The 14,635-nt window shown below is 37.2% G+C and overlaps 1 protein-coding gene across 1 annotated transcript; it reads left to right on the plus strand.

Moving 5' to 3' along the window:
* The first annotated feature begins 862 nt into the window (after positions 1-862).
* LOC149416138 (uncharacterized) lies at positions 863-10,468 on the plus strand. The gene is made up of 3 exons (XM_089641589.1): positions 863-1,021; positions 3,832-8,129; positions 10,087-10,468. The coding sequence occupies exons 1-2, from the start codon at positions 977-979 to the stop codon at positions 8,107-8,109; spliced, it is 4,323 nt and encodes a 1,440-aa protein (XP_089497715.1). The 5' UTR covers positions 863-976; the 3' UTR covers positions 8,110-8,129; positions 10,087-10,468.
* Positions 10,469-14,635: the final 4,167 nt, after the last annotated feature.

A 14,635-nucleotide genomic window follows, 5' to 3' on the forward strand; every position in this document is an offset into this window, starting at 1 on the left:
CTGCATTTGAACCGGTATATCGATAAGATATAAAATAAGAACTACCGTCATTGATCCCTTCGGCACCGATGTATAGTCAAAAACCATGCCAAATGCGCGCTTAATATTTGCACACTATTGGCGTTTCGACTACTCGTTCTTGAGTTAAACAGCTCAGCTGTCGAACGATTTGCAGGCTTCTGTATTTCCTCCCTCCCTCAATCTCTATTAAAGACCCATATTTACTCCTTGCTTTCGTCAAAAAGACCAACCACACAGCATCCCCAAAGATGATATACGCCCTGAATTAAATTATTTTTTACAGGGCGTCCTACGTAGAGTTCATGAAAAAAGGGGTCGGAATAGCAGAAACGAGTGTGAAACGGTAACCGGACAAAACGGAACAATGACAAAATAGAAAACTTAAGAAGTGATATATGATATATATTATGTCATGTAAAGTGATGAAAAAAAAACAGTTTTTGTTAGATAAATTTTTATCACTTTCCATTTTTCAAAGGTGTAATGTTAAGTCATGGAAAAGTACTAAACAACGAATGTAGGTACCCATCTACATAATGTTCATGTGGATTAAGGAGGGTTCATAAAAGATGCCCTGAAGGAAACCGTTATCTCTGTAAACAAGCATGCAGGTTGATAATGCCTTTCGAATGAGCACCGATAGTATACTTAATTAATTAATTAATAATGCACCAACAAATGCATGCTTGATTTCGTACAACGATTTTGTATCGTAATAAACTGTTGTCGACCCTAGAAAAAAGTCATAAATCACCAAGCTTTACTTGCACAGTTGTCCCAAAACAAATTAATTGGCTTCTTCACCAAATTTTGGTAATCCACGAGTCTAGACCAACGTGGATATAAGGCCCTAGCCGTATCAGTTTACAACATTCAACGATCGTTTCATCTGCTCGAACAAGCATCAGAGCATTGATAGCATACTTAGCTCAGAAGAATTGAATCAGCGACGAGGATGAAGTTCTGCTTATTCTTCCTGGTAGCCCTAGTGGCTATCCATGTAAGTTCAATTATTTACTATTCTTTGTTAAGTCCAATAATTACTATTTGTAATTTTATATTTTCTTTTCTTTTAATATCGTGGTTCCTTATTTTCAACTATTTTCTGATTTTGATCTTATGTAAACAATCTTAAATTCATCAATAATTTCCATTTCATGGTTCCTTAGTGTCAACTGTTTTTCTTTTTCTGTTATGTTGGGTATCTGTTATGTTGGGTACAATTACTCTTACATATTTTAAAATATTCTTTATTTATTGAATATAAACATTATAAAATGACATGTAAAATGATGACAGTAAGTATAAAATGAATTCTAGAAGGAGATACAAGTACAAACAAAATATTATCAACAAGTATGAGTAGACTTACGTTATATTAGTAATGATTTAGAAGATATGATAGTATAGCCTTCTTGCACCTAGCTTCTGTGCAGTTAAAAAGATCCAATACATCTACGTACCTATTACAAACTTCATGTAATCTATGTACAAGCGAGAGTTTGAAATACTCAGTCTAGGAATTGTTACAAATAAACAGGTCTTTAGAACGAGTAGCTCTTATGGGTATATGAAATTCAATGAAGTTAAATTATTTGATAATTTAAGTCTGACTGGGTGGTTTATCCGTGCTGAGGCCCCCATTTTACAATTTAATAAAATTCAATCAAAATTCAACAAATTATAAATAAAATAATATAAGTAAAAATAATAAATTTAAAAAAATTAAATGTTTTATGTTTTTTTTAAATTTTTTTATCAATTGAATGATTATTGAATGCTTTATTGTCTGGTATTTGTGATGTCTTTGCCCAAAGCTTGTGTTTACCGTCGTTGGTAAAGCACTTTGTTGGTACTATTTAAACACACCAATAGTCGTTGTACGCCATAGTTGTTTTTTTGTATGCTTGTCTAACTGGTCTACTAATAATAGTTTGTGTGTATCGAAATTTGTGTTTTTGGTCAAAAATTTAGTTTAGTAGTGTTTTTATGTATAATTAGCGTTAATCTAGAACGTCAAATATGTTGAATATTTTGTCTGTCTCAGACATTCTTTGTTTCGTTTTTTTAGTTAAGGTGTTTTTCTGTACGATTTCCACATGGCCGAAAGCTGAGTTTGTTGCTCGTCCCAAACAACGATTTGTGATTAATTTCATCATTTCTTTGTTTCTCTTTTTGCAATATTTTATTTTTCTTGGGTGTTCATCTCTCCATGTTTTCTGGTCTTTTGATTTACTTTAACTTTTTATGAATTAGTTCCCTAGTTCCAACTCTTTTCTTTATTGCACTTTTGAAGAGGGTTTATTTATTTTTGCCAAGCAATAATAAATCTTGTCTCGTTTCGTGGGATAATAATTTATTCGATTTAAATATCACAGTTCTTCCAGTTGCAATTGATCCAATTTTTCTTTTGCTTCTAAGATAAATATATTTTTTTAATAGAAGTTCTTAAATTAGTATACTCTGGTCCATGGACTTACTAGATCTAATTGACTGTATTTTGTCTTTTAACCACCTTCTTTTTTATCTCCGATATCTCTGGATTTATCTATATCCTCTTTTTTAAATGGAGTTCTTAATATCTTACTTTCCCATTCTTAAATTATTTTTTACCGTCGTCCTATTTACAATTTAACGCAACATTTAATTTTAATATTTGATCGGTCCAATAACAAATTTCGTTTTGACCTCATTATTCTTCAATTTTAAATTTATTGCATTATTTTGTTTTCTTTTTCTCTCATAGAACATATAATATAACACTAAAAGAACCAAATTCAAATTTTAATAGAAACGAATCTTCCATTTAGCCAAACCGCTTAACGTTCCTTCTCATTTACAATCGCATTGTAGATCTCCGTCCCGCTTAAATTACAAAAAAAAATGTTTATTTTTTTTTAAATATAAGCCCAAATTGGGCAAATGTAGAGTTCAAAAATCACTCTCAATGGGCTTTTCTTGTGTTATTTTTTTTTCTTTCTTATTTCATTTCAACTTTTTTTTTTAATTCATCCAATTTTACATTTCAGTAAAAACAAATTGTGTCCAATTAGTAATTTATTTCTTTATAAATGTTTATTTTTTCCAATATCTTAAAATCTTCGGCCCTTATTTTTTTTCTTAGTACCTTCTATGTCTATTGTCTCTTTTTCTGCGAAAAAAACAAAGTTCCAATTGAGCGAAAATCACGCACATTTTATAATGAGCGTTTGTAATCTGAGGATTAAATTGTCAAAATAAGATTGAGAGTATTTTTCAGAAAAATGAGAAAAAAGTTTAATAATGTTGCCAATTCACTGACAAAAGAGTGGAAGTGAATCAGAAACCGAGAACTTGATTCAAACGACTCCGTGATAAGATAATGACAAAACACTAAAGTTATAATAAACTTGTAAAAAGGTAACATACCAAGTTGGTTCTCCAATACAAATAATCTTGCGAATTACGAAGAGCAAGGCATCCTAAAATTCTAGAATTTTATGATTTTTTTACATTAAGCCTTCACTTGTCATAATTTGCATGTCGTCTTTGGGATTGCATTATGGAGAAGGACTTTTTAGTGAAAGTAAGAAGAGCAAGTTCTGGAAATGAAAATAGGTATGAGGGGTGAGTAAGAATCTAGGGATCAGAATGAATAGGAGTGATAAATCCATCTCACTCGCCGTAGTGCTAGACTATGGGTCGAGAGAGGCCAGTTTTAGAGGTCAAATGGTCTCTTTAAACTAGCCTTTCCCAATCTGGCCCGCAACGAAATTATCAAATTTAAATAATATAAAAGATGAAATTGAACTGATAAGTTTTTTTTTCTAGGGAAGCACTGCTCGTGCAGTTCCCTCTTGCACTGGTACCAATGGTACCCCAGTGAAGGGAGCTACAAGCAGCAGTGCGGCGTCCAGCGCTGCCAGTTCATCAAGCAGCAAGAACGTAGCTAGCTCCTCAAGTGCAGCAAGCAGCTCAAGCAGCGCATCTAACAAGGGTTCAACCAGTTCAAGTGCAGCAAGTAGCTCAAGCAGCGCAGCTAACAAGAGCGCAGCTAGCTCATCAAGTGCAGCAAGCTCTTCTAGTTCAGCTAACAAGAACGCGAGCAACGCCTCAAGCGCAGCAAGCAGCTCGAGCAGTTCAGCCAACAAAAACGCAAGCAACGCCTCAAGTGCAGCAAGCAGTTCAAGCAGTTCAGCCAACAAACACGCAAGCAACGCCTCAAGTGCAGCAAGCAGTTCAAGCAGTTCAGCCAACAAAAACGCAAGCAACGCCTCAAGTGCAGCAAGCAGTTCAAGCAGTTCAGCCAACAAAAACGCAAGCAACGCCTCAAGTGCAGCAAGCAGTTCAAGCAGTTCAGCCAACAAAAACGCAAGCAACGCCTCAAGTGCAGCAAGCAGTTCAAGCAGTTCAGCCAACAAAAACGCAAGCAATGCCTCAAGTGCAGCAAGCAGTTCAAGCAGTTCATCCAACAAGAACGCAAGCAACGCCTCAAGTGCAGCAAGCAGTTCAAGCAGTTCAGCCAACAAGAACGCAAGCAATGCCTCAAGCGCAGCAAGCAGCTCTAGTAGTTCAGCTAACAAGCACGCAAGCAACGCCTCAAGTGCAGCAAGCAGTTCAAGCAGTTCAGCCAACAAAAACTCAAGCAACGCCTCAAGCGCAGCAAGCAGCTCAAGCAGTTCAGCCAACAAGAACGCAAGCAATGCTTCAAGCGCAGCAAGCAGTTCAAGTAGTTCAGCTAACAAGCATGCAAGCAATGCCTCAAGTGCAGCAAGCAGTTCAAGCAGTTCAGCCAACAAGAACGCAAGCAACGCCTCAAGCGCAGCAAGCAGTTCAAGTAGTTCAGCCAGCAAAAACGCAAGCAACGCCTCAAGCGCAGCAAGCAGTTCAAGTAGTTCAGCCAACAAGAATGCAAGCAACGCCTCAAGCGCAGCAAGCAGCTCAAGCAGCGCTGCTAACAAGGGCGCAGCTAGCTCATCAAGTGCAGCAAGCTCTTCTAGTTCAGCTAACAAGAACGCGAGCAACGCCTCAAGCGCAGCAAGCAGCTCGAGCAGTTCAGCCAACAAAAACGCAAGCAACGCCTCAAGTGCAGCAAGCAGTTCAAGCAGTTCATCCAACAAAAATGCAAGCAACGCCTCAAGCGCAGCAAGCAGTTCAAGCAGTTCATCCAACAAGAACGCAAGCAACGCCTCAAGCGCAGCAAGCAGTTCAAGTAGTTCAGCCAACAAGAATGCAAGCAACGCCTCAAGCGCAGCAAGCAGTTCAAGCAGTTCAGCCAACAAGAATGCAAGCAACGCCTCAAGCGCAGCAAGCAGTTCAAGTAGTTCAGCCAACAAGAATGCAAGCAACGCCTCAAGCGCAGCAAGCAGTTCAAGTAGTTCAGCCAACAAGAATGCAAGCAACGCCTCAAGCGCAGCAAGCAGTTCAAGCATTTCATCCAACAAGAACGCAAGCAACGCCTCAAGCGCAGCAAGCAGTTCAAGCAGTTCATCCAACAAGAACGCAAGCAACGCCTCAAGCGCAGCAAGCAGTTCAAGTAGTTCAGCCAACAAGAATGCAAGCAACGCCTCAAGCGCAGCAAGCAGTTCAAGCAGTTCAGCCAACAAAAACGCAAGCAACGCCTCAAGCGCTGCAAGCAGTTCAAGTAGTTCTGGTAGCAAGAACACATCTGGTTCCTCAAGTGCAGCAAGCAGTTCGAGCGCTGCCTCCAACACCAGTGCTGCTAGTTCAAGTGCAGCAAGCAGTGCAAGCAACTCAGGCAGCCAGAACACATCTGGCTCCTCAAGTGCAGCAAGTAGTTCAAGCAGCTCATCAAATCAGAGTTCAAGCAGCAGCTCATCATCTGCAGCCAGCAGCAGTTCTAACACTTCATCTTCCAGCTCTTCCAGTTCTAGCTCTGGAGCGTCCGGTTCTGGATCTTGCGGACCAGTGACTACGAAAGCAACCACTACTCGAGCGCCAACCACCACCACTCGAGCACCAACCACCACCACTAAAGCACCTACTACAACAACCGAAGCACCAACCACCACCACAACAACGACCACCTGTGCACCAACAACTACAACTGAAGCACCAACAACCACCACTCCTGCACCAACCACCACAACGACAACCGAAGCACCAACAACAACCACAACAACAACCGAAGCACCAACAACAACCACAACAACAACAGAAGCACCAACAACAACCACAACAACAACCGAAGCACCTACAACCACCACAACAACCACTACCTGTGCACCAACAACAACAACTGAAGCACCAACAACCACCACTCCTGCACCAACCACCACTACCTGTGCACCAACAACAACAACTGAAGCACCAACAACCACAACAACCACCACCTGTGCACCAACAACAACAACTGAAGCACCAACAACCACAACAACTACCACCTGTGCACCAACAACAACAACTGAAGCACCAACAACTACAACAACCACCACTTGTGCACCAACAACAACTACTGAAGCACCAATAACCACCACCCCTGCACCAACCACAACAACAACCACTTGTGCACCAACAACAACCACCGAAGCCCCTACAACAACCACAACCACAACCGAAGCACCAACAACAACCACAACAACAACCGAAGCACCAACAACAACAACAACAACCGAAGCACCAACAACAACCACAACAACAACCGAAGCACCAACAACCATCACAACTACCACCACCTGTGCACCAACTACCACAACCACTGAAGCAACAACAACTACTACAACCACCACAACTACCACTACCACCACCACAACTAGAGCACCAACAACCACAAGGGTAGCAACAACCAAAAAAGCAGCAACCACACCAGGTAAACCATGCGGTGGCAGTTCAAGCGGTGGCTCCAGCACCTCAAGTGCATCATCGAGCAGCGCATCCAGTAGCTCAAGTAGCTCTAACAATAGCTCAAGTAGCAGCTCAGCATCCAGCTCCAGCAGTTCAGCTAACAAGGGATCAAGCAGCTCATCAGCAGCATCAGCTAGCTCAAGCAGCTCATCCAGCGCAGCCGCAGCAGCAGCCGCCGCAGCAGCTAGTTCTAGCAGCAGCTCATCCGGTGGAAAGAGTTCAAGCTCATCAGCCGCATCATCCAGCTCTAGCAGTAGTGCAGCCGCCGCAGCAGCTGCCGCAGCAGCTAGTTCAAGTAGCAGCTCATCCAGCGGAAAGAGTTCAAGCTCCTCAGCCGCATCGTCCAGCTCTAGTAGTAGTGCAGCCGCCGCAGCAGCTGCTGCATCAGCAGCAAGCAGCTCAAGCAGTTCTTCGAACAAGGGATCAAGCAGCAATACAGCCAGTAGCGCAAGTAGCTCATCAAAGAACAGCGCAAGCAGCGCATCAAGCGCGGCTTCCAGCTCAAACAACAGCTCAAACAGTGGAAAAAAGTGTGGTAGCAAGGAAAACAGCTCAAGCAATTCCTCTTCAGCCAGTTCAGCAAGCAGCTCAGCTAACAAAAACTCAAGCAGTGCCGCAAGTGCAGCAAGCAGCTCAAGCAACTCTAAGAAATCAAGCGCAGCCAATAGCTCAAGCAGCTCTGCTGCCAGTTCAGCAGCCAGCAAGAATGCAGCAAGCAGCTCAAGCGCAGCCAGCAGCAGCTCAAGTGCAGCAAATTCAAAGAATGCAGCAACTAGCTCATCTAGCGCAGCCAGTAGCTCAAGCAGCTCAGCAGCCAGCAAGAATGCAGCAAACAGCTCAAGCGCAGCCAGCAGCAGCTCGAGTGCAGCAAATTCAAAGAATGCAGCAACTAGCTCATCTAGCGCCGCCAGTAGCTCAAGCAGCTCAGCAGCCAGCAAGAATGCAGCAAGCAGCTCAAGTGCAGCCAGCAGCAGCTCAAGTGCAGCAAATTCAAAGAATGCAGCAACTAGCTCATCTAGCGCAGCCAGTAGCTCAAGTAGCTCAGCAGCCAGCAAAAATGCAGCAAGCAGCTCAAGTGCAGCCAGCAGCAGCTCAAGCGCAGCTAATTCAAAGAATGCAGCAACTAGCTCATCTAGCGCAGCCAGTAGCTCAAGCAGCTCAGCCAGCAAGAATGCAGCAAGCAGCTCAAGTGCAGCCAGCAGCAGCTCAAACGCAGCAAGCAGTAAGAAACCTTGCAAGGCATAATTCCAATCGTCTGTGAAAAGGTAACTTTCCGCTTTTGTGGTTATTTTTGTAATTTTTGCTTCCGGAAAATAACAGGTTAAATATTATTTAACCTATTGAAACGAATCTCATTGAAATACTTTGGATACTCTAACATCATTTTTGAAACAGAATTGAAATCGATTAAAAATGGAATAAATTTAAAAAAGTTTTTCTTACTTCATTTTTCGACAGAATTCTCTGTGGCAATGCAAGTTTTACACGCTATTTCCCGAACAGAATGATTTTTGCAAACGTGCTTGACACATTTCAAACAGCCCTTGTCATCTTCACTTATAAAACGTACCCTGCATAAATATACAGTTATAAATTTGTTCATTTAAAATAAAAATAAAACAATGTTCTATTATTTGTTAGACACGAGAAAGAGGTTGACTAAAATGAAAATAGAAAGTGGAGGGTATTGAGAATTATACTTACATGTCAAGAACATAATAACAACTCAATTACTGTCAAACTTGTTGTGAAATCAGATATGAGCGCATCAGCAGAATGCTGCCTGCTCATTACATAATAATAATATTAATAATAAATAATAATACGGTAATATTATTATGAGCGGAGGTGTGACTCACTTTGTACAATAACTGGAGACACCAAGAGTTACGGTTACTTCACTCGACAAGTGACTAGATGAGTGAGGATAGTGCTCCCAGAGCAGAAATATAGTGAACTTGGATAACATTTAGCTACACTACATTATGTTTATTGCTTCTCCTCGCAAACTTGAAAAAACTAGAAATGCCGCCCGCCGGTAGGTTAACTTGAAATATTAAATGTGTTGAACATGTTACACGAGATTTCAGTGTTTTTTGCTTTAACCCATCTAGTACAAAATTTCTCCTTGTTAGACTTCAGTATTACAAATATTTACATCAGCTGTAAATTGTTCTGGAGGACTTCAGTGTGGACAGAATGCGAGTAGTAAAATATTAACAAAATAACATTTACCACTTAAAAAATGTGATTATCAGTTTTTAAGCTTAAAGGTATAGTCATAGATAGAGCTAAGGTTTCATTTTGTTCTTCAATAGAATGATCAAATTCTATTCTGCCAACTTTTTGTCAGATTCGGTCAATTCGGAAAGCACTCAAACCACATGCCTATTGTGGTATTTACCATTCTGCACCAAGGCAACCAGTTAACGGTTGGGTGTTCGGATGTCTTTCGGTTCCTCACTATGGTATTCCACCTCCCTGGGTACGCTCAAATCGATAACCAATCAAAAAGCTCAACTTTCAACGATTTTTTTTCGATATCCCGAGCACGATTGCGCTGTGGTTAGCCAAACCGATATCGACACAAAATAAATAATACATCTTTTTGCGATGGCAACACTGACGTATCCGTGGAATGGATTGACATTCCTTAACGCATAATATCTAAAAATACAAATAAATTGATAATTTCGAATTTAAATACTAACTTGTCGATCCGCGTGTACTCTTTGACTTGACACTAAGAAGGAGTTAATTGGTAGTTGTAATATTTTGCCATAAATTGTTATAGTTGAACAACTTTCGTTTCTCCAATCACTAACGCTTTTAATTGACATCAAATATGACTTCTTTCAATTCGATGAGCTTTGTTATTTCACCTCAGACTGCTTATTGGACACTCTAATGACCGCACTAAAAACGGCGTCTTTATCTACCGACTGTCGTAATCATATTATGTTGACCGTGCTCGCAAATATCGCCAACTGACCATAGATGACGGATTGAGCAATATCGTATTAACAAAGGGTGACCCAGATATTTGAGCATTCTTTTCATCAAGACGGTACAATGTTAACTTGAGAGTTTTTTTTTACTCTTCATGGGAAACCGTTATATTTTTCTTGTACAGAATGCACTTACTTTACCGATGACTTCACCATAAAATTTGAGTTTTTATTTTATTAATATGAAATAAAAGAATTTTTATAATGATTTCAGATGGATTAAAAGAAGACATTGACCAGAAAAAAGGACCGATCGTGTATTTCAAAACTAAATTTAGTCAAAATATTATAACATCATAAAATTATGTATTTTTGGTAATGGGTTATAAATACCGTATTATTTTTTATATTTTATATGTATATTATATTTTACTATAAAATTATATAATTATCTATATATTTATGTATATTTTCAATATGAAAATCATTTTTATTTGGATTTTTGTAATATTACTTCAAATTATTTGATATGTTATAATATCTTATGATTTTTCGAATGGAATATTTGCACCGTTTATTTGGTTCATAATTTCAGTCATTTTATTGCAAGAATTTTTTTTATTATTATTTGTAAATATGTATGTATTTATTGTTTGTGTACCTATTCCTAGGTATTTGTTTGTAATATATGCATTTCGAATTCAATAAAAAAATCTGTGTTTAAAAAATACTTCATTTTTATTTGAACACTACTTCTAGATTTCAACTGGCTGATAAGCTAGAATTTTTGGCGTGAGAATTGTCTTTGAAATCTATGCAGGGTGTGGTGAGGCAATCGCGCTAAAATGAGCGATTTTTTTTGTCGGTTAATTTCAAACATTAATATCTCAGTTAAAAATAGATTCCCAATACCGGAGTATTTTCCCTATGTTTGCTTGCCTTACGTTTTGCCGTTGACCTGGAGTTTCTCTATAATGGAGTTCTCAGTTTGAAGAACAGCGTATCCAAAGTATCTTAGGGTCATGGGCAGAAAGTTGAAAGCTTATTGTGGATAATATTTTGCTGTTTCTGAATAGTTAGATAAGTTCACAGCTATATTGCTAGGATAAGGGTCCCAATTAGCGATGATTTTTTCGATCTTTTTGACAATCAAAATTTCGAAAAATAATTCTAAAACACAGTCCGAGACAATCGCTTACAAATTTTAGAAATCATTATATTATAAAAGTCAGCCATCTACTTCTCACAATAGAAAAGCAAATTTTTAGTCAACCAACATTTATTACGTCCAATTGGGTGTTTTATTTAAAATTTACATAAGGATTAAATATGCATGTAACAAAAATATTTTTTTAAGATCAGTTATAAATATTCTAATAAATTAATTTTTAGTTTGGTCACTGATTGAACTATACTTATTACCTAGTCTGTGTAGAATCTGAATGGGCAAATTTTCGGAATAAGTACCATTCTAAACAAAACAAGGCTAAGCGAATATGTGGAGCACCATAAATTTCTAAGGACAAACCAGTACGGCTTTCGGTCGGTTAAAGAAACAGATGATGCTATCGCAAGTCTCACGGAAACTATAGCAAAAAATGTGGACCGGGGCAAGAAAACCATTACCCTATTCTTGGACCTGGTCAAGGCTCTCGACACAATATCTATTCCAAATCTAATCTTATCGATTCCAACAAACTAGAATTAATGTGCAATAATAATTTTGGAGTACCACAAGGAAGTACGCTAGGTCCTCTTCTCTTCATTATATAGGTTAACGAACTGTGTAATCAACATGTAGGTGGGAAAATTATTACGTTCACAAATGATAACGTTATATTGTTTGAAGGAGACGATTGGAAGGAAACACACCACCTCAATAACACCGGTATAAACAAAGTGAAACAATGGCTGGACAGCAATTTGCTTACATTAAACGTATCAAAAACCAAATACCTAACATCCAGTTTTACTATTGCAGGGCAATCCCAAACACCTCACCACCTTACAAAACATAAAATCAACTGTAACTTTGGAAATAATAACTCTCCATGTAAGTGTGAAGCCCTCGAGTGTGTTAAATTAATTAAATATTTAGGCGTTATAATTGACAGTAACCTCAAACGGAAGAACCAGATTGAAAATGTAGCTAGAAGAGTGCGCACCCTGATTCACATATTTATTTCATTATGGGAAATTAAAAAAAAAAACAAGACTTAAAAACTTATACTACGGGCTGTGTATGTGTAACTCAATCATAACCTACGGTTGCATTGGCTGGGGAGGCACAGAAATCTATTTTACGTGTTATTATGAAGAAACCTTTCAGATATTTGAGGAATGCTCTCTTCAAGGAATTTAATGTACCAGATGTCCGACAGTGTTACATAAAAAAAATAGTAATCCATGTTCATTCAAATAATACACATTTTCCTAAACATAAGAAACATATATAAAATAAAACAATTGAAAACAATATATTTTGCACTCTGCCAATCAATAAAAGAATATGGAATTATTGCTTGGGGAGGAGCAACAAACTCGGCTATCAATTACATAGAAACCGCACAGAAAACGATCTTAAAGGTAATACTAAAAAAACATACACTGACTGATACAGACCAAATATTCAACAGCTGTGACGTACTAGATATACGCCAATTATACGTTAAAACACTACTAAACTACATTTTTGACAAAAAAAAATTTTTAACATACACAAAATAACACTAACAGACCAGTTAGACAAGCGTACAAAGAAAACATAAAAACTCTAACAGTAAATTCAAGCTTTGGACAAAGACACTACCAATACCATGCTATAAAAGCTTTCAACAGTCTAAAAATTGAAATTAAAATTGAGGAAAATAAAAATAAATTCACACACAAAATTACAAAATGGATTAAACAACAAAAAAGACAATATTACCAAAATGTCATAGCATAAAATAAAACCTACACGTAACACACAAAACCAACATAAACACACATCACTCACAAACACACAAGATTATATATTAAATTTATTATTTTATTTTATATTGTAGATTGTATTTAGATTATATTTTCATATTATAAAATGAAAGCTTCAGCACGGGCAAGCCACCCAGTGAGGCCAACATTACTAGAAAACTTTGAAATGTAAAAAAATATTGTACCAAATAAAAAAAAATAAAAATAAAAAAAACATCAAACCTGTAAGTGAAGAAACGACCTTTCCGTTCCAACAAGCAACAGAGCGGCTTTTCAAAAAACTATTCTCATATCTCGGTCCTAAAATATATTACAAAATCCCATCTCAGCTGAAACTGTGTGAATTGTCATCCTTAGGTCCAAAAATAACAAAATGGTTATTAGATCTAGGCAAGACTGATTCCGCAATATCACTAAAAATGTAATTTGATAATTATTTATCACGAACGCCTTTTATGTATCTTTTTTATGAATCTTTTTATGTATCTTCGCTTTAAGAGGAAGCTACAAGCCAAAAATGTGTATATTCTTGGTATACCTTATATAGTAGGTAATAGGCATTAAAATCGCTTGACAAACGGAGTCTAGAAACGTTCGATTTCAAGCAAAAAACTGGTTTTTATTTATTTTGTAAATAATTTTATAAGAAAGCAAAAAAGTTAATCAAGTGGAAGTGTCACAGATAATATAATCATAGCTATAATACTGTATTTTTTTTAAAGTTGTTTCGTTTACGCGTTCATACATTTATATTGAAAAAAAGGTTTCTTTTAGTAGTTTGCATTTATATATTTTTTTGGGTAATTGATTTTTTTATTTGTATTCTACTCAAGCAAAGCGATAGGAAAACGTTCAATTTATCTACAGCATATTTTTTGGTATTCATAATGTACACTGATTCGTTATAAAGATTATTCAAAATAGTGATTTGAAATTAAGCTTCGCCTTAACATACCTACTTATTTTTTCTATTATTAAATCCTGTATTCCTCTATGATAACTTGAAACCTGTAAATTTGACTGTCCTAATACGGGAAACCTTCCTAGTTGGACAGTCAAAAGCATAAAATGTAATGAATATTATAAATAAACTGTTTTCGGTAAATCCGAAAAACTTAAGATAATTACGAAAGATAGGTTAAGTCATTATCTTCAAACGTTAGTAAACAATTTATATGTTTTCGTATCAATAGAGGTATGATTTTATTAATGAGTGCAAGCGAATCCAAAACCAAACATATGAAAATCATTATTAATTATTACTTATTCGAGATAGCTATCGTCAAAAATGAACCTATAAAATTCAGTCAAATTATTTACACAGGTGTTTTGAACAAAAGTGTTCCAGCGTGTTCTTGATTTGTGGTGTCTGTTAAAATATTGTATATTATCTGAGTGCGACGCATAAGGCAATAAAATGTAATAACTGCTTACTTAAAGACGAACAATCCCATTTTACTAATAATTTAACAATTCTTTAATTATTTCCCTATCCCTTCTAAAATAGAGATAAAAAAAGTTTTTGCAACTTTCTGAACAACATTGACATACTACTACAAATCTTTCAAGAATAGAATATAAATCAGCACAGACCTGAAAAATTCGCTTTTGCGATGGGGCGAATTTTGTAATTTTCACGAAAATCGATCGACGTTCGTAATTTTGGGTCAAATTTCGTATTTATCTCGCCATTTTCTGATATTTTAACCATCTGCCACTGAGGTTAAATTTTTTGTTTTCATTTTGCTAAAGAGTACATTTCAGGTAGTATTATTTTAGAAGTAATTCTTTTTCTTTCGTATAGTGCGGGGGTCAGAGGGGAACATCTAGCTCTGTGAGCCAGTCTAGGG

This window comes from Hesperophylax consimilis, chromosome 17 (assembly GCF_061612785.1).
Source record: "Hesperophylax consimilis isolate HC1 chromosome 17, BYU_Hcon_1.0, whole genome shotgun sequence".
In the NCBI taxonomy this organism is placed as follows: domain Eukaryota; kingdom Metazoa; phylum Arthropoda; class Insecta; order Trichoptera; family Limnephilidae; genus Hesperophylax; species Hesperophylax consimilis.

Bases quoted from the DNA above. Each gene is read 5' to 3' on its own strand.
- LOC149416138 (XM_089641589.1), top strand. From the start codon at position 977: ATGAAGTTCTGCTTATTCTTCCTGGTAGCCCTAGTGGCTATCCAT. The intron at 1,022-3,831 runs GTAAGTTCAATT...TTTTTTTTCTAG, and splicing joins TAGCCCTAGTGGCTATCCAT to GGAAGCACTGCTCGTGCAGT.